This window comes from Pavona decussata, unplaced genomic scaffold, assembly GCF_977016875.1.
Source record: "Pavona decussata unplaced genomic scaffold, jaPavDecu1.1 SCAFFOLD_102, whole genome shotgun sequence".
In the NCBI taxonomy this organism is placed as follows: Eukaryota; Metazoa; Cnidaria; class Anthozoa; order Scleractinia; family Agariciidae; genus Pavona; species Pavona decussata.
Window position 1 is genome coordinate 7,390,001 of NW_028145517.1, and position 25,000 is coordinate 7,415,000.

Consider the following 25,000-nt stretch of genomic DNA (forward strand, 5'->3'; position numbering starts at 1 on the left):
CTCCTTATGTCCGCCATTTTGGATTTCGCGCGTTCTTTCCCACGTTGGTCTATTGCGCATGACAGCTGGTGGTTACCAAGCCTCGACCCAAGCCTCCCGGTTTGTTGTCCGGTTTTCAAGAAAACAGAAGGGTGGAGGGCTCTCTCCTCCGCAGAGGTTCGATGGGATATTTTGTGTGTCCGCTGAACGAAGTGAGTGCAGGCACAAAAGCTGAGAGGGTTGACTTGCGGCGAACCTCTGCCAGAAGCGTGTCGTTTTCTTGTACATCGTTAGATTTCTCGGTCATCTCTAAATTTGACAGTTTCATTCTTGGCGGAAGTCAGCATTTACTTTGTCTCTACAGTTTGCGGTCGTTAATTTTAAGGTGAGATTTCACAATTTCTAGAAAAAAGCAAAATCGTTTGTATTCGAAGCCCCCCTTGAAACCCGTGGAGAGTGGACTTAGTACATTTCGCTTCGTGAAAGTCAACAATAGTCACGAACAAATAATTTCTTTTTCTTGGCTTGAAAGGCCTTTTAGCCTTTTATAACCTTATTTCAAAAGACAGTTGTTCCATCACAGTAAATAACAAGCTTCCCGTGAGAACTAAATGCTAATTAAATCACTGAAAGATGATTATAACTTCTTCTGATTAAACTTGTTTACAAGATAAAAATATCAAGTTTGGTCGTTTCAGAGTATAGAAAAAAATACGCTTTGATTAAAACATTAAGCTTACTTGCTCTACTCTCTTTTAAGACTGAATTAACAGTTTTTGTTTGGTCTCAGCTGGCAGACGTTTCCTCAATAAATCATTTCTTTGCATGCACTCTTTTATCTCCACACGATCGCCGCTCGTGTAACTTGAATTTCATTCTTGTAGTGATGATTCAAGGCATCACAGCAAAATAAAAGCGTTTCCTAAACAGTCATCATGAGAGGAACAAACTTTCCCCGATTTCTAAGCATGTAGGTAAGTTTTCGTGAGTAAATCTCCCACATCGCGCAACATGACAATTTCACAAACACCCGCCATTTTCATGACATAAGTATGCACACCACCCTAGTTACAAAATGACTCCCCCGGATCGCAGCCATATTGGGTGTGGTTTCTGGCAGAGGCTCCCGCCGTCGCCTTCCACGGAATTTTACGCCTGCACTCACTTTTCTCAGCGGAGCCTCTGCGGAGGAGAGAGGGTGGAGGGTACTTAGCAAAGGCTCCGCCCCGAGGTCTAGACCGTTATATCCCTTTATATACCATTTTTGACCTATGTTTATCTTATCCGTGCGGTTTTACGTTGGTATGCTAATGTAGTCATTCAAAAACATTGTGTAGGATTATATTTCAAAAAGAGAATATAAATTGTTCTTATTTTCTTGTGTTTATATTTTATATATTATATTTGCCCAGTATAAAATATAACTCCGAACTGTGTTTTTTATTTTGTTTTTATGCAGGATAAAAGCCATGTTATGTTGTGAACTCCAATATTCAAAGACTTGGAAGGACAACTGGGTTTTTATTTTCTAGAAACGTGTTAATTTTAAGTGTGTGTGTGGGGGGGGGGGGGGGGGGATTTTTAAGGATTTGGCGTGGAATTAAACATCTCGTTAACTTACCGGCAAATTTCAGTTTCATCCATAAGAACACAATTATCGAGCATGAACAAACTCTTCGACGATCTCAAAAAAAAAAATCGTTCTCCAAAAAATGTATTTGAGTGTTTTGACCGTTTGTTACCAGTTACCGTTTGATTTTAAATGGGAAGTATCACCGGAATTTGAAACAGAAACAGAAAAATAATTGTCTAGTTTTGTTACCAACTGAATTATCACCCCAGTGCAATAAAGCTGTCGATTAATGCCTTTGGTCAGAGAAGAGTTGGTTGGAATGGATTGCAACTTGAAAAAAGTTAAGCGAACGTTTCTCAAGTTCTCGCATTTTAGTTTCTAGAACAGATCAGGAGCTGTTCCTTTCTAGAATAAAGTTGAGTTCTTTCCCCTCGTTGTTCTAGAACGATTTTGTAGCTAAGTGAAGGTCTTATTTCACCGTTTAAACAAAAGAGATCAAAATCCCATGGCACTTCCCCTTTGCGTCATTTTTAATGATACATTGATTTCATGAAGAAAAAATGATATCAGAATAATGTTTTCATTTCCTTCGTTTCTCATCATTATTTTGTTAACACGGTAAAACGAACGACTTGTCTTTTGCCAGTAAATTGGCAACTCCTTTTTGCAGCAAAAAATAAGCAAACAACGTAGGTTTCAGGGACAATATGTGAATTTGCTGTGTCTGAAATATTTTTCACGAAGCAGTGCTGACGTTTGAAGAGCTGAGAAGACGTGAAATATTACCGACATTTATGGTGAAAAATTGATATTGAAAATCCATCTTTGGCAATAGACCATATTCGTATTCTCGGTATTGAACTGGATCGAGCTTGCAATGGAGGCTCTTGCGGGGGAATATATTAGAAACTATTTGCATGTGAAAAGATTTCCCCGCATAAGCCTCGTGTGCAAGCTAGTTCCAGACCAATACCGAGAATACGAATACGGTCTATTGGTGAGCAAAGTCTTTTTGCTACAAAATGTTGGGCATGCGCAGTTATGCTATGTGTCACATTCCTGAAACATGAAAACGGATTTTAATGTTCAATGTTTAACGATTCTTTAACCATCTATACAACGAAAGAAACAAAACAAAAAAAGCTTTAAGACGGCGGGATAGTAACAGGGGGGTTAACTTAATTCTATCCCGACGAGTGAGAAGGTTTGGGTACGAGATGAGGAGGAGACCATAACGTTTTGTTTGACGAGTCCATGTGTGGTAAGAAGGAAGAACAGTTCGACTGCTGTTGTGCTATTTGAGCATAATAGTGATATTTGTTGAGCATAAAGAATTTAGCACAATAGTGTGAAACATTGAGCTTAATGTGGACAGCCCTAACTGTAACTCATACCCGACCTTTCCTGTTGGTTGTACTCTTCATGGCATGAGATCATGAGATAGTAAGGTACAGTACAGTAAATTAATGGTAATTGTAATGTATTTATATATATTACCATTATAGTAGAGTGCAGAGTGGAACGTTGCGCGTATACGGTAGAGTATGATACAATCCAATCCAGACTAGTCCCTTACGGTACAGTACAGTCCAGTCCAGTTCCGTAAACAAGAAGACACAACTTATCATGAAACAGTCATTGTTTATTTGTGGCGGTTCTCTTAGTACATAAACCTGATTCAAGGAAGACCATTTGCGCAGACTTTTGCACTACCTACTGTAACTATAACATTATAACAATAGGGCGTGCAGAATGTTTGGTTCTTTTTCAGGAGGTTCTTCAGCCTGTAACACAGTCAGCTTTGTCATTCTAATAAGTCGGTGGCCAGTGAATCCAGCAAACCAGATCTTTCGCGCTATTTTCACGCTGCTGGTCACTTCTTCGCCGTCGATTCCCACGAATGCGATATCGAATTTATTTTTCTTGAGCGGATCCTTCATCTCTCCGCCTACAATCACTGGTGTACCAGGAACCCCAGGAATCTCGACCTCTGTGCCATGCTTGAGTAACAGATCATCAGCGACTTCGTTACCAACACCGTCAGGAATTCCGTCAAGCTGGACTACCTGATGAAACAAAACAAAGAAAAGATGTTTTATCGCAGAATCAAAGCAAGAAATTCTTGACGGAAATTTTGAAAACTTGCTTTAAAACAGTTTCACTTCCTGTTAAACAATACGTTACCATCACTTCCTTATTGATTGTAGCGAGGGCGAATTAAGCCAGCGAAGGAGCGAAGAGGCATGAATGAGTGAACGAGTGGAAGGAAGAACACGCGCCAGGCGTGCTGCGTGCAGCGAGTTTTGTTGTTCACGTGAGTAGTTCAAGACCATCTTCTCAGTGTCAAGAAAAGTATTGCTTTCGATGAAGTCAAACAATTATTGATGATCATGAAATTAGAAGCACTGCCTTTATATTTCCCTTCCCCCCTTTACTTTTGCTTGTCTCTTTCCCTTCTTGGTGCATAACCCTCAGAGTGGATTCGATCTCATTACCCAAATGCGATCATAACTAAGTGTTTGAGTCCATGGGGTGAAAAAGTTAGCAAGCTTTTGTTGAATTTTGGATTAAGATTCGACTGAGAGCCATCGCGTTTGACTGTAGATGTCACAGCCTAACCAGCTAATATATAGCTCATAACTTGCGTTTACCTGAAAGAAGTCAGGGTTCTTGGTGGGAATATGGAATAAGAAGGCGCTCTTCTTGTCGCCGTACATGAAGTAGGAACAGGACTCAGGATAATCATCGTCATCAAAATGCTCGTAACGTGGGACATCCATAATCTTCATCTTTGCGGTCATAAATGGACTTTTGTCGTCATCAGAAGGCAGCCCAACGAAGCAGTCGAACTTTTCTTTCTCGCCAGCATACTCAGACTTTTCAAAGAAGACATCATGGAGCCTTTGTTTCTTGCTTCTGAACACGATTGGCTGAGGTTCTGTGCTCGACTGCAACAGTTTGGTCTGCATGGAGATGTACTTTTCGGCGTCTTTGTCAGACAGAAATTTTAGCTTCACAACAGTATCGTACTGCTTGGGACCTTTGTTGAAGTCTCCTACATAATATGCGATCACTTCATTATTTTGATTGACAACCCCCGTGCTTACAAAGTTGTGAAGGGCTTTGGAATCAGTGGCCTGAAAAATGAATAGTACAACTCATGAGTAATGGAGTAAATCTCTGCAACGGTAAATTATAACAGTTTATTTACAAATATACAATTCACGACCTTATTCCCATCCTATCCTTTATTTGGCTACTAAGCTTGCTCTTATCGTTAAAGTTTATATGACAGAATATTTTTTATTTACTTGAGCAAATCTTCATGTTCATGTTGTTCTCGTATGAAAATTGATAAAAAAAATTCCTTATCAAATTTTCCCCTCGTCTGAGGCGTATAAAAGCATCAAATTTCACTCCCGGTTGGTACAGCGCAAAATGGGAGACTGGGGAGAGAATGGCTGTGACGTCATACAGGAACTTAAGTGTCGCGATTTCTGTATTACTTAGTTGTTTTTCGTGGGCAGAGGAAGAAAACTATGTGGACGAAAATATGAATGGGATTGTGGAATACACAGAATGAAACAACTGAGGAATAGAGAAACCGCGCGACTAAGCTTTTCTGTATTGACGTCACAGACCTTCTATTCCCAGTCTCCCGTTTTGCGCGGTATTGTACTCAACCGGTAGTGAGATTTGACGCTTTTATACACCTCAAACGCGGGAAAGAAAAATTGATAACGAATTTTTTTTTTTATTTTCATACGAGAACAACAAGAACATTTGATCAAGCAAATAAGAAAATTCTGTCATATAAACTTCGAGGGTGCGCAAGGTTGCTCGTATCGATAATATCGTATATTTGGTATCAGGATATACAACCTCCCTTCTTACCGTTCCAATGGCGCAAAGGATGCTGTTCCTCATGATGCCAGCCATTTTGTCCATAAACCCGAGGGAAGTGGCCCAGGGATCCATGCAGGTTGTAATGATGTATTTCACAGGTGTGTCATTGTTGGACTCCAGCTAAAAGAAAATTGTCACGAATTCAGACTACATTAGTAAGGGAAAACTGGCTGACGCAGCTACTTCTCTTTGGTGCGTACCAATATTACTATTTTTAATGTTTACTGCCGTTAGTTATCAAAGCAACGCGATGTTGACGTGGTCAGTTCTTAATCCATAAAGTAATTAACTAAATAATTTTTTTTTCCGGCTAAAGATTGGAAGCATCAGAGATGAATTTAGTCAACCATCACTCCCCATGAAGCTACTAATTTTGATACAAAGACGAACGATTAATTAAAATAAATTTGAGTTATCATTTCAAAACACGATGACTCAGTAACAACTAACAACTTTCATGACAAATTTCGTTTTAGTGTAGCAATAATGACTTCAGAGCAAAGTCTGGCTCCCTCAACTTACCCCCAATCTCTTCTTGAAATTCGGGACGGCAGCACTGTGCTTATGAGGAACCAAGCTGGAAGCTGTGACAATCATTGGAATGCGAAGGGCGGTCTGTTCACTGGAACTGTGACAGAGATCTTGGAAAAGCGCCATGTTGATTGCATTGCACAATTCGACGTCCTTGTTCCGCTTCAGGTTTACAGCGAAACATGGAATCATGGTGTCTGGTCCAACTTCCTTGAGGTATAACATGGCCTCTTCATCCTGAATGACAATACAATGTACAATGATGTTTGTGTCATATTGTGACCGTTTTTGTAATTTGTATTTCCGCCGGAGTTATGATCAAAATATCCTCAACTCAAGCCTAAGATGGAATATATTGAATCTTGCTCAGACAAGAGAACGGTCAGAAAACCATGAACATTGTTACTTAAAAGAGGTTCTGACAAGAATTAGTCAAGGACAGATTAGAGCTGCAAGCAAATACAGCAACAAACAAAAAAGAACAAAATGGTTACAGCAAACACACAAATGCATGCAACACAAAAAATAAAATTAAAATCTGTGTTGGTTTGTAAAAGCAATCAACCAATCAAATCAAATTAACGCGTCCGAGTAGTGACCTTTTTAAACTTATTAAATCCTTTATCCGTAGTTCATACATGATATATCAAAAGCACCAGCGAGAAAAAACAAGAGTAGGGCAAGATCTTGACACGAAATCCGCTGGACAATTTTGAGTACGTTTAAATTGGGTCACCTGTGCTAGTTCTTCATTGGTTTTGCCAAGAATCCTTTCCCTTATGAATTTGATCTGCTCTTTCTCGGACCAATTCTTAAACTTTGGCAGAGGTTTCGTTGTCTCGATCACAAAGTTGTCGTTCTCGTCGGCTAGCGTCACCCAAAGGCAATAGAGGATCTTGGAGGTAAACATGCACTCAGCCAGAATACGACCGTATCCATTCTTGTGGAGACCAATTACCTTAAGGAAGGATAATACGGTAAAATGGTGCAAAACATCAGCATATTTCTTAAACACAAATTTGTTAGGGAGAAATAAAGCGTTTCCTAGTTAGCTTATTTAAGACGCTTTGAATTAACAGTCTAAAACTCTAGAGGGATTTTTAAAACACAATTTATATAGGGCGATTTTCAATTGAGTGTAAAACTAAAACCAAAGCAATTACTCTGACCAATCAGAATTCAAAGCAAATACGTGTAACCGGTGGTAATTGAATTTGAAATTGAAACTAATTGAGGGATTCTTTATTTAAAGAAAAGAAAGACACAGTAGCTACAATCTTTCTTCAAGATTTCTGCGGCATTCTTACGAGAAACAGGGAACAAAATGATTACCCTGTTTGCCAACATAACCCCTGCAGCTGCAGCTCCGGGCTTGGATCCCTCGATGCCGATGTCGCCAAGCGTCATGTCGCCATGGTAATACACAGCAGTGGTGGTGATTTGAAGAAAGGTGTTCATAGTTTTGTCTCGGTAACAAATTGCCCCACCAGGGTAGGGACAGAAGCCAGACTTATGAGGATCGATGGTGATGGTATCGCAGTGATGGAGAGCTGACAGTTGTTTGTGGACGAAGGTACTCAGGTGCATCTCGGGAACAAATCCAGTTTCCTCTGGAGTAGGCGCACCATGGATCTTAGGGGGATCACGCAACATACTGCAAAAATATCCTCCCCAGGCTCCGTCGGCATGCACAGCGAAGTTGAGGCCCTTTTTAAAGAGAAGATACATTCTTTGATTCAAAACATTTTTTTTTTCGTCACAATTGAGGTTTGGAGATTCAACAGTTTAGATATCACTACACATAAACATTTCTTTTTAAAGTCATTATCAGGCTTTGCGCCTCAAAGTGATGTTGTAACTCAATGGCCAAACTGTAAAAGCCCGTCTTTTGTGTTTATGGAACTGCATTAAAAAAAAACTGAGAAAATAAAGCAATGGAATTTTGGTCTTTTGTAGTTTTAAACGACGGTCCAGCATTTCTCTCCACAAAAGTGCTGAACGTTCATATACATGCTAATTTCCATGCCATCCCGTAGAAAAAATCCGGATCATTTTGACATTGTGTTTGGCCTGCTAAAACACTTTCTTAGTTCTTGTGTAACACTTGGATGCATTTCAGAACGTTTGCCTGCAAAAGTGTTGCCTCTGTCAATATTTATGTTTTTCTATAACGTTTTGTCATGAGTTGAAAAGGCGCAACTCTCACCTTCTCTCTGAATTCCTTTCTTAAATCCAGAATTTCAGTCAGAGGATCCACGGCACTTTCTTCGGTTGTTCCCATAACCGACACCACTGTAATGACCGGAATTTCCTTGTCCAGTTTTTCCTTGAGAACACGTTTAAGTTCTAGAAACATCAATATCAAGCCGGATCAGTTGGAAATCAATTCAAAAACGACATATGAATCACGAAAAGTATTGTAATTGTTGTCACTGAGTAAGCGACATGAGATGGTAAGGAAACCGATTCTTGGGGCGGGGGTACGGAGACCAAAATACCCAGAGTAAGAGCTCAGGACGGGAGCCTACATTAAACTCAATCCAGATATGACGCCGAGTTCAGGAATCCAACCTGGGTCACATTGGTGGGAGGCGAGTGTTCTTACAACTGTGTCATCCCTGCTCTCCTTCATCCTGAATGATGATCAAGACGGTGGCGCTAGTTACATTCGAGAAAAAAGCTGTGGGCTTTATAAAAGCATCACGCTCTCCATCACAACAATGGAGATAGATATTTATGACACAAATAAGGTTCCCTACAAGCGTAAAGAATAAATAGGCATGCACAAACCTTTTGGTTTCATCCGGGCATCTTCGTCAACTGCCACCGTAACGAGGCTCTCTCGTCCAAGCCCAAGAATGGTGACTGCTTTAGTTAAAGAAATATGCGCGGTACTTGGAACTATAACACAGGCAGACTGCGTCAGCGTGTGGCGTCGGGCAAATTCTTGTGCTCCGATGGACTCATAAAGATATTTTCCCATGATGCCCATAAACTCTTGATGTTTAAGCTTTGTCTTAGCTTCAACCTCAGAAGGCGTCTTAAGGATGGTGTCAACATCAAGGTTAAGCAGCTCCCACTGAGAAGCACTTATCACTTCTCCTTTCTCTTCTCTTTGAGGGAAGAAAACCTAATTGGATTAAGTGATTAATCAATGTCAGTGAACTGAAAGGAATGTCGTAAATAAACGATTTACTTTGCGCCGATGCTCGTCAATAGATACACTGTATCTGTCCTTACGCTTACCTCTTAATTTCAGTAACGGAGCCCCCTTAAATAATGGCGTTATTTGTAATAACAGGTTTAACCCGTATAAATGTGTTATCATCATCGTCATCGCCATCATCGTTATCAGTATCATTTTTTTTATCATCGTTATTATTATTAACTAGAAACACCGTTGTAGAATCCTGTTTGTCCTCCTCGGTAAGCCTTCATCCTTATTGGAGAAAACACCCTTTGCGGCACACGGGGTGACCTCGTCTGACAGATTCAACTGCGCATTGCGTCAAGTAAAGTAGAATAACCAGGGAAATATACTCGTTTGCTCAATTTAACGCCAACCTAAATTACCTGGGAAAAAGGAGTGAGACAGTTGATGGCTTGATTAAGGCAAAATCAAGCGCATCGAGAAAGAAGGCGACTGGTACATTTACTTATAATTCTTAGCGTATGAAGACACTAAAAACCGTCATAAAAACGCACAGAAAATTTCTAAAAACTCCAAACCTACCACACACAATTTTGTTGGTACAAGGACGAAATTCGCAAAAAATATGGCTGTGTTGGAGTCGTAAGGTATTGTGGGAAAATGTATGGCCGCCGTTTTTTTCCGTATGATGAATTTTGGAAACATTACCATCGAAGATAACAATTTCATGTTACTTCCATTGTTTTGGGGGCTAAAATACACAGCAACTTTCGTTGCATCTCACCTTGTACCCTCTGGCATCCGCGAGCCTGTCCTCCTTCAGCAAAGCTTCTTGTAATCCCAGTGGGAAGTACTTAACATTCCTTCCCGCCCAGATTGCTTCAATATTTGCCACGGACCCACCAGCCGTTAGATGCCCCATGGATTTGTCTTTGTCATATCCCATCATGACACACAGGTCGCTTCCCACTTCCACCTCGAATTTGGTGGTGACAGTAGAGGCTTCTGCCGCACAGTTGTTTTGATTGAAGAACATTGCAGAGATATAACCAAGGTTAGCTGGCATGGCCGTCTCCCAAAGAACGTGACCCTAGAAGAAATATATGTTCAGCTATTAGTAGAGTCCATCACTTGACCATTAAAAAAAGATTTGGAAATTTAACAACTCTTCTGGCCCAAACTGATTCTTAGCAGGCCTTAGGACGTAGATCACCCTGTGGCACTCAATAAATAGATAGACAGGTGTTCAAATCCACAACTGCGCGAAAAAAAGTGTTCCTTCACAAGTGTTAGGCTCAGAGCGAGTGATGGTGCACCAACCATGATCATGAACAGAGGAGCAGGGATGGCGCAGTGATGAGAGCACTCGCCTCTCACCAATGTGGCCCGGGTTCGATTCCCGGACTCGGCCTCATACGTGGGTTGAGTTTGTTGTTGGTTCTCATCCTTGCTCCGAGAGGTTTTCCTCCGGGTACTCCGGTTGTCCCCTCCTCTCAAAAATCAGCATTTTCAAATTCCAGTTCGATCTGGAGAGTGTCCCCATACTGTAAAACGCATTTGATCATCTCGTTACGGAATTATGCGCTAAACAAATTTCTTTATCCATTTATTTATTTATTTATGCCGATCATGTCAAGAAAAATTGTACACGAATTCTCTTAATGGTTACCAAAATACCTTGTATCTTGAACTAAAGAATGGAACGGAATTCCTCAACTCTGCTTGCAAACTGTCCATCTCTGTCTTCAATCTCTCCATCGCATTCTTAAAGGCTCCCGCCTGGCGAACGTCGTCTGTGACGTATGGAGGATCGCAGGGAAAATAGCTGAAAATATTAAACCAAAACAATAGAGTTAAAGATTGGAAAACAAAATTAGCTATCAGAAACCAAAAAAATGTTAAAGCGTTACAATCTTTCGATTCCTTCGCGGAATCTTTCTCAAGCAAGTGAGATTTTGATTTTTGTCACTAATCTCGTACCCCGATCTCAGTCGTCGGTTCTGGGTACGAGATTATTTTGTCACATGATTTGAGGTGGTGTGAGTCACGTGACACAAATTAACCTCTCATTTACTTGAAAAGGATTCTGCGAAGGCATCGAAAGCTTGTAACCCTTTGAATTGTCTTTAGTTTTTGAAAGCTAATTTTGTTGTCCAATCTTCAATATGACAGGATCAGAAGCAATTTATTTTCTCAAAAAGAGTTAAAGATAGTACAACTTTCTGCTGGAGTTACTGGTGCCGGATCGTTATTGGTGTTAAACTCGTTTTTTTTTTTTTTTTTTTGTTGTTTGTTTTGTTGAGTTAGTACCCAGGTTCTCCTTACAGCGTCGGTAACACAAGAGAAAATAAGAAATTTCTCTGTCCATACGCAGCCCTTTTGAATCGTTTTTTCCCGTCTACACATATCCGCTTTCGTCTGAACTAGCAAAAGATTATTTTTCGTATCAGCCTCCCGTCCGACATGTATCCGATGAATCAGCTTCAAAGGTGGTTTGAATTGGTTGAAGTTTGATTTTATCTTACCTATGACGGAATCCAATATGAGAATCCACAGCTCTTGACAAAAGATCCCGGAAGACATCTCCATTTTCTGCCTTTGGTCCCAAAAACCACGCTCCCACGGCAGCTTGTCGAGTAGTATACAACATGGGGCTATGAGATCATTTTCAAAAACTGACACCAAGCTGACCCCCAACTCACCCATAATTATCGCTTAAATCAGCCCAACTCATCAATTTTCGATTTTCATAAATGACACATTATTTGATAAAAGAAGCAGAGACCGATACAACGTAGAATTACGGTTTAAAGGTTACTATATTTCGGCTGGCCAAACCAGCCTTCTTCAGGTATAATGAAAATTTACATTGGGACACACGCTTATATAGCTGACAAATATTTGCGCAATAGCGGAACTACGTAAAACTAAATTGATTGACAGTAAATATGAAGCAAATGAAATAATAGTAACAAAAAATAAAAAATAATAAAAGGAAAAAGCTAGTACATTTCTTCGCGAATATTAAGGCCATGTGGAGAGAGTGTTCTGCCTTTTGAGATTAAAAAGGCTTCCCTGGCCTTACGGATTGAGTCTCGGTTAGAGTAGACTTTTTCTATGGGGATTAATTGCATGTCGTTAGCGGTGTGGTTAGGAGCGGTGAGGAAGTGTTCTGCGGCTGTGGTGGGTTTAGATTTAGTGTTAGGGTTATCTATGGTGCGGCGGTGTTCATTAAAGCGGTCTTTTAAGCGTCGTTTAGTCTCTCCTATGTATTGTAAATTACAGCGGTTACATTGGATCGACGTGCCGACGCGTCATTCTCGTCCCCAGAGCCTCCTGTCCCTCTTAGCCGGCGGGGCCTTCGCACGAGGGAAAGGAGGCTCACTTGGTCCTAGTGCCCAGCCTCCAGCGGCTAAGAGGACCAAGCGGCTCTGGGGACGAGAATGCCGACGCGTCAAAAAGACCGCTCCGATCCGCCGTATTATAGACAACAATAATTTTACCGATAACAGCCTTGTTAACCCACAGGTCAACAGCACTACTAATAATAACGACACGTCTTCTTATGTCACACATAACATCTCTAATTCAACTCAATCTTCTAACGTCACACCCACGCGTAAACGGTCTCGCCGTAAAACCAAACCCGCTAACATTCAACTAGATAATTCTTCTGTTATTAATCTCTCTAGCTATTCTCTATCTACCGACGAAACATCAATCCTTGCACGTGGACTTACATTCTGTCCCACACCACGACATATTGACTGGTCAGAAGTTTCAGCTGACATCTACGACTTCTCTCGACGCATGCGACTTAGGGACCGTTCATTTTTTATGAGCATGGGGGGGCTGGTGGGATTTGGTTATTTACCACTACGAAACTGTATGACCCCCCCCCCCCCCAGCATGCAATTTTTTTCCACATGGCCCCCCCCCCCCAGCAGAAACAATTTTTTTCTGATGACCCCCCCCCCCTCCCGCCCAACCGGAAACAAATCATACTCCTTACTTTAACAAAACGCTTATGTACTGTTTATATCAAAGATAAACGTAATTGTTACTGTGATTTCTTTACAGTACTATTAAAAAGTTACCGATCTCTGCTTAGGTAAAGATTTCTCTTGTTTAAAAAAACGTTTTATAGATAGCAACACGTTTACGACAACGGCAAACCCTAAATTTCCATTTAGATTCTCAAATGAACTAGAAAAATTAATCAAGCAAATGGTTAACGTGAAATAACTCCCCTTCGAGTAGAAACAATTAAATTACACGTACAGATCTGACTAACAAAATACGGATCAAAGCATACCAATCAACGATTACGAGTCATATTAAACAGAAAAAAACAGCGGACACACAGATATCAGGTGCGTAGGTAAGGGTTAGATAGGGGTGTTCGTTGAGCCCCAAATCTTGCTGAGCGCTGGAGGCGCTCTTACTAGGGGGGTCCGGGGGCATGCTCCCCCGGAAATTTTTGAAAATCTAGGTTCCCAGAAACCTCATTTCCTGCATTTTTAGACCCATTTTAGGCGAATCACAAATTTGTTTTACAGCAGCTTTTTAAGCTATATACATCATTTCTGCGGCATAATTGTTTCAACTTGAAAGTTCAATGTACATTCCGCGCCCTGCCAAGTTCTGATAGCTATTCGATCTGCTGATAGTCATACACCAAGCTGGTAAACTGCATCATTCTCGGGTGTAGGCCTTCGAACAAATTGACTATCTCGTCAAGATTGACAGGCATATCATATTTGATATGCATTTAGAACCAGGGCGGACATTCTACTCTCTCGCATGGTACACCTCATGTAATTGTTCAACCTCCTCATTGTGCTTTTTCTTTCGCCAGTATTGATCTTCAAAGGGGGTTCGTTCAAACCCCTCGAACCCCCCTCCTACGCGCCTGGATATTAAAGTACTGCTATTAAAAATGACAGTTACAAGCTTTTCTGAAGATGGCCTCTGCTCAGGTTTACCGTCAACTGAAGTCACCAACAACAGTTCTATTATTAAAAACTAATCTGGATGTTCACACTAGGCATACTACTGAGTCTACTGATACTCCTGGGTTCAAATAATTTACCAATCAACAGTCTTTATAAAAGTGAGTAATATTAAACAGAACATTAAACAATCTATTGATATAGTTCTGAGTACAACCACTTAATAGAAAACTACTCCCCCACGGATGATTCAATAGTGAGACTGTTACGTTTTTATATTGATTTGAACTTGTACAAACATAGGTGTCTACTTCAGTTTATATTCATTATTGCTTTTCCAACAGATATGCTTCATTTCCTCAGTTGTTGTTAATATGAAATGCAGATTTTGACCTCAGTATGTAAAACAAATTAAAAGTGGTTAGGAAATTGAAATAATATTCAATTTCTTCATCTGTTTCTGTGTTGAGCCACTTTCAATTTCCCCTACTAGCCAATTATTTCTGGTGACCCCCCTCTTTCACTCAATTTTTTTTGGTAGCCCCCCCCTTTAGTGCCATTTTTTTTCTCGTGCGCCCCCCCCCCCCCCAAATCCCACCAGCCCCCCCACGCTCATAAAAAATGAACGGTCCCTTACTGAGTATTTTTTTGACGATAACAGCAACACCGCGAACGCTAACAAAGACGACACTCCTTTCCATAACAAAAGTACTTGGAATCCCCCCACAGACAGAGAACGAGCTCTTGACACTTTTTTAGACGCTGTTAAACTTGACATAACTACTGGTACACCTAACAAAATCCGTGACAACCATACTGCTACAGAGAGACAGGCCATTAGCCAACTTAAACAACGACAAGACATAATTATAAAACCCGCTGACAAAGGTTCCGGTACTGTTGTTATGGACAAAACTTGGTACATCGACGAATGTAACAGACAACTTAATGACTCAAAATTTTGCAAACGCTTGAACGAAGACATAACTGCTGACATACAAAAACGTGTAACTTTTTATGTTAACAGGATGTATCATGACAGACTTATCAACGAGAAAACTAGAAAATACCTCATACAAACTGACGTAAAACCAGGACGCTTTTACATACTACCCAAAATACACAAAGCCGGAAACCCAGGACGCCCCATTGTCTGGCTATTGCGCAAATATTTGTCAGCTATATAAGCGTGTGTCCCAATGTAAATTTTCATTATACCTGAAGAAGGCTGGTTTGGCCAGCTGAAATATAGTAACCTTTAAACCGTAATTCTACGTTGTATCGGTCTCTGCTTCTTTTATCATTTGTATTTTTTAAAGCCGATCAGATCTACAATTGATCCAACGTATACCAGCAGGATTATCGTCCACGGTTGTTGCTTGGACTTGACACATTATTTGACCCCAACTCGCCCATTATCATCGCTTAAATCCAGCCAACTCATCAATCGCTGATTCTCAAGGTAACTGACTGTAATCATCGTGACCTTGACCTTGGAAAATCCTCGGTTCCTAAATCCTCGTACCTAAATTTAGCAACCTAAATTTTCCTCGGTACCTAAATTCAGCAACCTAAATTATCCTCGGTTCTGTTTTTAGCCACTTTATAACATCTGAAATAAACTTTTCGAGTAAACTTTACTTCAAATGTTTGTAATTTATTCACGCAACTGTCATACAACTTACCATGACTCATCAGCTTCACCAATGACTGTGTTTCACTGAAAAATTTCACAAATGACTATGTGTTTCACTGAAAAATTTCACAATTGGGAAGCAAAATTGTGAAGATTGTGATTGGTTGAGAGAATCATACGACTGTCATATGACTTGAAAACAATAGGGCAAGTTTAGACCTGTCAGCGGGAAAGTCCCTTATGTATTCGCCGATGTCTAGTCTGAAATGTCAGCCGTCTCCTCCCCCTAACCCACAGGGGGCGCGGGAGAGAGAGACGTCTGAATTCCGAGCGTTATAATGTCGTCCGTTGACGTCACGTACTTTTGCGAATATGGTAGGTAGTTTTTGATTGGTTCTTCTCTAATTGAAATAGATAACCATTTCTTATTGGTCGAACTTGTGAAAACAGATATTCCATTTCGGCGGCGAATATAAAGTGTTGACAGGCCAGACACAACTCGTAAGTTCCTGGTGTGAAAAGTGACTTCTCGTTTAACGACGTCTTTAATGTGGTTTTGCTCTCGCGAGTATATCTCTTAAAGATTTTCCTTTTTGGTATAGATGAGTGGGAGGCTCTTTCAATATTTCTCGAGCCGGGTGGCAAGTTGTGAAGATGGGAATAATTTTATTTCGCACTTTTTCGTTTTGTTGTAAAGCCGACTTCCGTTCAGTGAATTTAATCTCAGAGGTTATTGTGTTGATAGCCTCTTGCCTGAAGGCGCGTTTTGAAGTTGGTGGTATTGCAAAATAAAATTTCACTGAGTAGTTGGTTCTCAGAAGTCTCAGCGATTCTACAATCATGCGGGAATCCTTGACATTCCCACGCACTTTTTAAAAACCTACAGAGACCTGCCAGTACACATTTTTCTTCCTGCCTCCCACCGGGGTCAGAAAAGGACTAATAAAAAATGAAGCCCTGAGACTTCTTCGAAACACCTCCTCTGCAAAATCATTCTATTACAACATCATCCACTTCAAAACGCATTTTTGGGCTAGAGGCTACCCTTACAATCTCATTGAAAAAATAAGCTCTGATTTTCGCTGAACGGAGGTCGGGTTTTCAACAAAACGATAAAGTGCGAAACAAAATTCTTTCTTTTGTCACAACTTACCACCTGGCGTTGCCTAACATCAAAAACATCTTGAGGAGCAAATGACTTTTAATTCAAAACCAACCATTGCTTCGAGAAATATTCTGAAGGACCTACTCTTATTTCATACAAAAAAAAAAAAACAGTCCAAAAAAGCAAAACCATAACGAGAAATCACATTTCATACCACCATACCACGTTAATAGGAGTCGTGTCTGGCCATAGCCTGTCAACACTTTATTTACTAATAACATTTATCGGAACATTTTTCAATTCATCTTCGGTGGAAAATGAAGTGCGATCCCGTTCATACATTCTTGATGCTTCGTCTTCAACTTTTACGGCTTACAAAACGCACACAACCTCCTACATTATGCATGCTGCAATGCTTCCATGCGCTTCCATGACTAGTGGCCGCCATTTGGTTTCAAAGGTTTTTATTTATGCAAATTTGCATAAATTACTGTGTGACGTCAATGGACGACATTATAACGCTCGGACTCTCTCCCGCGCCCCCTGTGGGTTAGGGAGAGGAAACGGCTGACATTTCAGTAGACGTGAAAACTGCAAAGGACCGCGAACGATAATGTAGGATCTACAAGAGACCTAATCAGCCAAAAATAAACTGTAACACAAACTGCAAGGCTGATACTACGTGAAAGAGTTGACTTTGCGAGACAACAACCCAACAGAAACCGATAAAACAGGGCTGCAACCGTGGACAGCTGTTTCGTTCTTATTGGAACTCGTCAGCACGGTGTAGCAGTTCTATATGAAACCAGCGACAGAGCCAGCTCAGAGGAGGTTGGACACGGTTCGAAAGGCATTATTGTTGGTCGCATTAGCGAATCATGAACGCTCTTTTATCGTGGTCATGAAATCAACATGGCGGGCTTTTAGGAAGAAGTGAGTATCAATATTAATCATTTAACGTACTTGTTTTTAGCTTTGCGATTTCAACCCCACAGGACACGTTCGAGTTGGTACTGGTCTAGTTGCAGGAAACTTTTCGACTCTAAACTTAATTTCTAAGACAAGTTAGGGCTCGACTTCGCTGCTTCATTGTCGGCCTTTGTTGCGCTTCGTGAAATTTGAGTTGATGTTACATTTTGTCAATTTCTCTCCAAACTCAAGCTTCTCAGACTTCAAAATTAATATCCATTCCAAAGAAGGTTAATTTCTTAATAGAAAATGATCAGGCGCCCCTAAGCGCCTCTTTGGTTAGTGAATTATACGATGTTGAAGTAGTTGGATTTTTGTCACTATTTGCCTTTCACGCCATGAAACGTGACGAAGAACCCGCGAATTTTGCATGCAGTCCGCGTAATCTCCTGGTTTAAAAAAATCAAATTTAACTACCGGTTCTTCATTTCACCAGGCAAAATCATGACGAGCAAGCGGCCAGTGGGTAGTCCAACTGAGGAAAAGCTAACCAAATACGAGGAGAATAGATGGAATAATTGGAAGCATTGTTTTGTACGTGGGCAAACATATCCGTTGGTTTGACGAGAGAAACTTAAAGTTAATTATCACGAGCACAGATCCACAGAAAAATTAATAACTAAAAAGGGGAACCACTTGCGAGTTAGTGCCAAAAGTTAAGAATCAGTTGTGCAGAAATTACATTCTACTTATACTTTTAAACTATATCTTGTATGCTTGTACAACAATTTGCATGCCTGAGCTGTATACACTCTATGCACTGTATAAATTTCCATATATTCCCATACAAAAAAAATATTTAGTCACTTCAGGCATGTATTTTACATCAAAAGTCAAGCATATATGAAATCTCTATTGATGATTTGACTTATTACCTCTGTGCTTATTGTATAAATATATAATTGTGTATAAATTGTATGTAATTTGTGTTGTTAATAAAAGGGATTGACAGCTGATTTGCAAGATGACGTTCAAAGTAGATGTATGCTAATTTGATCTTAATTGCACTTGACTATTGTCAGTAGCTGAAATCTCTGGTATGCTCTGCAAACTATGTCGAGTCATCCACCTTCCCATTGGTGTACAAAATACACTTCGATGTAAACAGGCCCTTAGTTTATGAGTAGGGGGGCATGCCTTGTGAGCAGAGTTCCCCTCAATTTGTATTTCAATATTTCTCCAAATTATCCAATAACATTATCATAATGGATATGTTGTAGATTTAAAGTGACTAGTACATGTAAAGGAGAGGAGGACATCTAGTGTGACTATAATACTGTGCCCCTTTGCCAAGTTATGAATCACATGTGCAATATGTACAGCAGTTTTCATTATTAATGTGATTGTTATTATTAAAATAAAATAAAAACAGATTTGATAGTTGGTAGCCTGTCTTGTTAGTACTGAACTAAAACTCTCCAAGATTAAAGAGAATATTGCTCACAGGTTTTTTGGAGTTTTTCATAAGGCTGGACCACTATAGTAATGGGAAAGGGGGGGGGGGGGCAAAACTTTTGTGAAGTCAATATTTTTATATTGTGTGCTATCATAGTTTGTTAGACTATGGAAACGAGATACCTTTTTTGAGCAGCTATTTGTACTTACTCTGAATTTTTATTGTTCATTTGCGATTCCTTACCAACTTACTATTTGGCTTTCACACCCTCTATGTTTGAGGGTACTAATGTACATAATCTCCATAACATTGTTTTGTGTATTGATGTTTTTATTAAAAGGGCTTATTTTCTTTTGAATATATAATTAAAGAGGGTGCATGCACCCAGGCCCTATGCCCCACTGGGGGCTCAAAGGACTAAGAGAGAGAGAGAGATGCACCCAGCGCCCCTCACCTTGATCAAATACAGTACACTGACTCTTTCATACAAAGTAAGGGTCTGCCCAGTAAAGGAAGGTAGAGTATTTGGCATTGTTTACAAGGTTTTTTGACTTATTTCATTCAAGATCAATTTGATGTTTTCATTTCCCTCAAGCAACATGTGATGTAATAAAATAAATTATTATTGAAGAACTTGTTATATCAAACATATTTAGTACTCCTGTGTGGCTAAAATCTATGACTCTTGCAAGCTGACCTTGTGTGAGAGCTTTTTTCCATGTCCCAGTCTCATTGGTAACCAGTATACAGAATGGTTAAACAAAATTCCTATCCAGTAAGGCCGTGAAAATCTTCATTTCCCTACAATCCTTGTTTACTTCATTTCGTATTATAATATTCGGCTATTTCCACCAGAATTGGATTCCAGTAGTTATGAACTCTAAATATTTCAACGCCAGATTTTCGAGCCCGTGATCGTACATTATAATTCAAAAGGCACGGTTTCATAGAAGGACGACAGGATTGGTTTTGCAATTGTATGGAAGTGGTAATTACACTGATTACATAGAGCAGTTTCGGCTGTACCGGCTCTCGATCGATCGATCGCTAGGATCGCCGTATAAACCCAACGGTTTGAGCATTAAATTAGTCAGTCGATGTGTGCTAACGGTAACCGGAGAAAACTTATCGAATAAATTGCCGAATTAACCGATTTTCTGCCTTTTTGAAGCGAAAATTTGTCATTCCTTGAGATCCGCACAGCACGAAGGTTTGTTACAACTGACCTCTAATCGACAACTCGTCCCAGCATGCCTTTCGAACCGTGTCCAACCTCCTCTGGAGCCAGCTCAAATAAAATGCAACAAAACCCATGTCCTATCAAGTTTCGTACTTTGAACCCGCCCGCTCCCCGAATCACGCGTTGCCACACCACGTGCCTCAGGGAGAAAGCAGACAAAGCATCGAATTCCTGTCTCGCAAAGTCAACTGAATGTAGATGGCCAAAACCATCTTAACATTAAAACGCATGGACAAAACCATGCTTAAAAGGCACAGCCTATCGGACTTGCAGCCCTGTTTTATCGGTTTCTGTCGGGTTGTTGTCTCGCAAAGTCAACTCTTTCACGTAGTATCAGCCTTGCAGTTTGTGTGACATTTCAGACTACGCCGATGTCACGCGCGGCCATATTGGGGTGTCAGTAAAACGCGGGGTCGGGGTCGGGGTCGGGGTCGGGGTCGGGGACGGGGTCGGGGTCATTTTTTTTTTTTTTCTTTATTTTTCCTTTTTTTTTTTTCTTTCATTTTTCTTTCTTTCTTTTTTTTTTTTTTTTTTCAACATCACAGGTCATTTGTGGGTCAAATAAGGATTAAAGCCAATATTAAAAAGTTAAGTCTCTAAAGTTTACTAGCTTAGGATAGGTCATCAGTGACAACACTCGATACAGTTCCGTATTCTGGCGGACATTGGTTCCGTGAATTGACTACCTTTTATTCTTCCAAGAAAAGAAATGAGGCAAAAAATACAAGGTACGGGACAATATATTTCCTTGAACTGACAAATTCGTGAACTAGAATGTGCATGAACTTACTATGAACACCCCCGCCGCCTTCCATGATCGTGCTCGTTTATTTCCGAGAATGAAATAAACATGCGTTCGATTCCTCTGTAAAGCTCGGCATTTGAATAAAATGTAGAACATTTCTCTGGACATCTTTCCGAGAAAGACGCATTGACTGACAAAAAAAAAACCTCAAAATACTGTAGAGACAATTGTTTTTCTTGAAATACTTGTGCTGTAAATAAGATAAAGAAAAATTCATAGTTTTATACCGTCAATAAACTAGGGAAATTTCTACGAGAACTCTGAAATCTCATTGCCGACATCAAAACTGACATGTAAATAGGCCTTATCACGGTTTTCGACGCTATCTTGACGAGTAGGCAGACAGGCTTGAAATAACAGTGTTTGTATGGAAATCCGATGTCAAATAATTTTCATAAAACATCGCTGCTGAAAAATTCATGAATTGGAAACTTTTAGCACTAGGAAAAGGATTTTAGGAAAAAAAATTGGAGGGATGTAACTGTGCCAGAAAGCGTCCAGTCGTGTTTTGAACTTTCCATACCGTTGTCTGTAAAGCGAACCAGCCGTGAACTGCTACTAAAAATAGTTCGCAGGAAAAAATACAGGAAAATGTATGGAAAGTTCAAGAAAAACAATTGTCTCTCAAGTATTTTGAATCTTTTTTTTGTCAGTTAATGCGTCTTTTTCGGAAAGATTTCCAGAGAAATGTTCTACATTCCATTCAAATGCCGAGCTTTACAAAGGAATTCGAACGCATGTTTATTTCATTCTCGGAAATAATAGTCACGCGTGACATGGATTGACTGCAACAAACGAGCACGGATCATGGAAGGCGGCAGGGGTGTTCATAGTAAGTTCATGCACATTCTTGGTTAAGCATTTGTTAGTTCAAGGAAATATATTGTCCCGTACCTTGTATTTTTTGCCTCATTTCGTTTCTTTGAAGAATAAAAGGTAGTCAATTCACGGAACCAATGTCCGTCAGAATACGGAACTGCATCGAGTGTTTAATAGTGTCACCGAAGCTAGTAAGCTTTAGAGACTTAATTTTTTGATATTGGCTTTAATCCTTATTTGACCCACAAATGACCTGTGATGTTGGAAAAAAAAAAAAAGAAAAAAAAAGGAAAAAAATGACCCCGACCCCGACCCCGACCCCGACCCCGACCCCGACCCCGACCCCGACCCCGACCCCGACCCCGACCCCGATCCCGACCCCGACCCCGACCCCGGCCCCGACCCCGACCCCGCGTTTTACTGACACCCGCCATATTGGGAATTTCCAACATGAAATCGAGGCGATGCGTGTCTGGTGTACTTGTCGGGATTGTAGTGATGGCGGTCGCGATGGCGACCGTTTCTGTTGTGTCTGAGTTTTGGCACAAAAACCTCGACCAAATACCAGTTATCACTGGCTCGTTTATAGAAAAATTTGCACAGGAGAACCTTCCTATAAAGGCCACGTTGTCAAGAGGGTACAAGTTTTATCATGAAGGTTTTATTCATGATGTACAAGGTTTGTGGTTTCTCAATAAAAATGTGTTCGATAAGCAGTTGTGTTTGTATTTCGATTGTAGTAAGCTTAAGCTTAAGTGGTTTTTCTGTCATTTTTCGTGGAGTCCGGCTTCGTCTAGTTCCGTCGATAACTGGTAGCCGTGTTTTAGCGCTTTTTCTTTTACATGTCACACGCAGTGAGAAACCCCTCAAGGACAGTTGGTTGTGCCGTGCGTTGCCGTTGTTTTAGAAGTATGAAGAAAAACGAGGAACCACACTTTATCACTGTTGTCTTTTCTAATCAAAACGATGTCGGAATAGACAGTTTCAATTGCAGCTGTGCCGCTGGGAAAGGCTTGTGTCAACATACAATTCGGCTTACTGTATGCGTTAAATCATTACCAACTTCTTGGTTTGAAAAGTGTTCCGCCGATTATTTCGAAAACATCATTGCCTCAGGTATGTGTCAAACAGCTTTTCTTTTCTTTTTTGGGGAAAATAAAATTTTTAAAGTGGAATTAAATTGTGTATGGGTCTGGGAGTGAATTAAACTGGCTTTACATGCATAAACAAAACGGGACACGATTTATGAAAGCTGATCGATCGAATTTAACTGGCTTTATATTTACGTGCGTACGTATAAAATAAAACGAGTCGAGAGGCAATGCGTGTATGAGAAGCCACACGTGGGTAAACGTAAAAATTGAACTTTGTTTAATTCGTAAAATTTATGCGGAAGTGTTAAAAATTACTAATTTTTGATTTAGGTAAAGAACTGACACGTGGTGAATAAAGTTTAAGTTTTACGAGCCTACAATTGTGTTTACAAACGATTGATTTTATTTCTTAGACATGGCATATTCCAAAAAGAGTTGATGGAATCAAACCAAGGCCAATGTCCGAAGTGACAATTGAGAAGCCCCCATGTAAGCCCCCTACAGTCAATACTGGTATAAAGAAAAAACAAAAAATATCCGGTGTTGCCCCAAAGGTGTACACGCCCTTCAAACAGCCCCTTGCAGACTTGGATGTGCCTCGAGATTTGAAACCCCTGATTAAGGACACAACTCCTGAACCAGGGTTTTTAAGAATATGGCCAGACAGTGACGAGGATACCCCGCTAGTAGACAGCAGGTTTGGGATGGTCCCCAGAGGCTGTGTGTTGTCGTACCAGCAACCACTCTCTGCTTCTGACAACTCTCGTGTGAGTCATTCTGGGATGACTGAAGCACTAAATTTCAACTTCCCGCACTTGACATATCCACCCATAGTTCTGGATGAACAACAACAACTCCACTTCGATAGCCTTCGGGTTACTGAAGAACAGTCCCAGGACTATGAGCGTCAGACAAGGGAGCAGTCTTTCAGTAAAGACTGGTACAGATTAAGAAACTACCGTCTGACTGCGTCAAATTTCAAAAGTGTGTGCTCTAGGAGAAAAAACTTTGAAACCCTTGCTGATCGATTGCTGAGAGGATCAAAAATCCAGACCGCTCCTATGAAATATGGAATAGAACACGAGGACGAGGTGGCCCAATTTTACGCCGAACATTTCAATCGCGATGTTTTCAAAGTTGGTTTTGTGATCAATCCCAGTGTGCCCCATCTCGGTTGCAGCCCAGATAGGAGGGTGTACGGCCCTTCTGAAAGTTCTCCCTGGGGTCTCTTTGAAATCAAGTGCTCTATGAAAGACGAGCGGAAAGATGTGCCATACCTCCAACAAGATCTAACAACAGGAGAATACTCTCTTAAGAAAAGCCACCTATATTACCATCAAGTGATTGGCTGCTTGGGGATTTCTGGTAGTGGGTGGTCAGAGTTCTTTGTGCAATGCCAAAAAGAATACCATTATGAACGAATCTACAAAGATGACAACTTATTTTCAAACATCTGTGACGATCTACATCAATTTTATTTCAATTATTTTCTACCAGCATCAGTAGCCTTAGGAAATTAATTAAGATTGAATTCAGGGGCGTGGTTAGGGGATGGTCCTCAAATGCCCCTCCCCCCTTACCCACTGGCCATCATGAAGTACCGTAGTAGTGTCCAAGATGTTGCCATTTGGGCAGTAGAGTGGAGAATTCTGGACATAATGTTTGAAATTTTCCAATGATGGGTGGGGGCATGACCAACATTGCACCTAGACAGCAGCCAGCACCCCTTCCCTCTCTCAATCAAAAATCCTGTCTACGCCCCTAGAATTACTATGTAAAAATTATTCTTCAAGGGTGCTAGGTATCTGGCTTGAACATTCAGTCTCCACCGAAATTTTTGGTCA

The 25,000-nt window shown here is 40.5% G+C and overlaps 1 protein-coding gene, 1 long non-coding RNA gene and 1 pseudogene across 4 annotated transcripts in view; 1 reads left to right on the forward strand and 2 right to left on the reverse strand.

The window, feature by feature from the left end:
- LOC146472014 (uncharacterized) overlaps nt 1-25 on the reverse strand; it is a 13,448-nt gene extending 13,423 nt beyond the window's left edge. For both annotated transcript variants that reach the window (XR_014866750.1, XR_014866749.1), the window contains exon 1: nt 1-25. This exon is cut by the window's left edge and continues 236 nt beyond it. This is a non-coding gene — a long non-coding RNA (uncharacterized LOC146472014).
- A 3,148-nt stretch (nt 26-3,173) lies between these two features.
- LOC146472015 (uncharacterized) lies at nt 3,174-15,856 on the reverse strand. Of its 2 annotated transcripts, none has more exons than XM_085120566.1 (12): nt 15,778-15,856; nt 11,666-11,794; nt 10,818-10,965; nt 9,925-10,230; nt 8,780-9,119; nt 8,196-8,335; nt 7,322-7,696; nt 6,726-6,947; nt 5,981-6,226; nt 5,447-5,578; nt 4,204-4,689; nt 3,174-3,618 (listed from the first exon to the last, which is right to left on the reverse strand). In XM_085120566.1, exons 2-12 carry the CDS (start codon nt 11,788-11,790, stop codon nt 3,283-3,285), a joined length of 2,856 nt encoding a protein of 951 aa, XP_084976692.1. In that variant the 5' UTR covers nt 11,791-11,794; nt 15,778-15,856; the 3' UTR covers nt 3,174-3,282. The 2 variants fall into 2 exon arrangements, with proteins under 2 accessions (XP_084976692.1, XP_084976693.1); XM_085120567.1 differs by having other exon boundaries at nt 11,666-11,768; nt 15,778-15,833.
- A 6,641-nt stretch (nt 15,857-22,497) lies between these two features.
- Nucleotides 22,498-24,805, forward strand: LOC146472016 (uncharacterized; annotated as a pseudogene).
- Nucleotides 24,806-25,000: the final 195 nt, after the last annotated feature.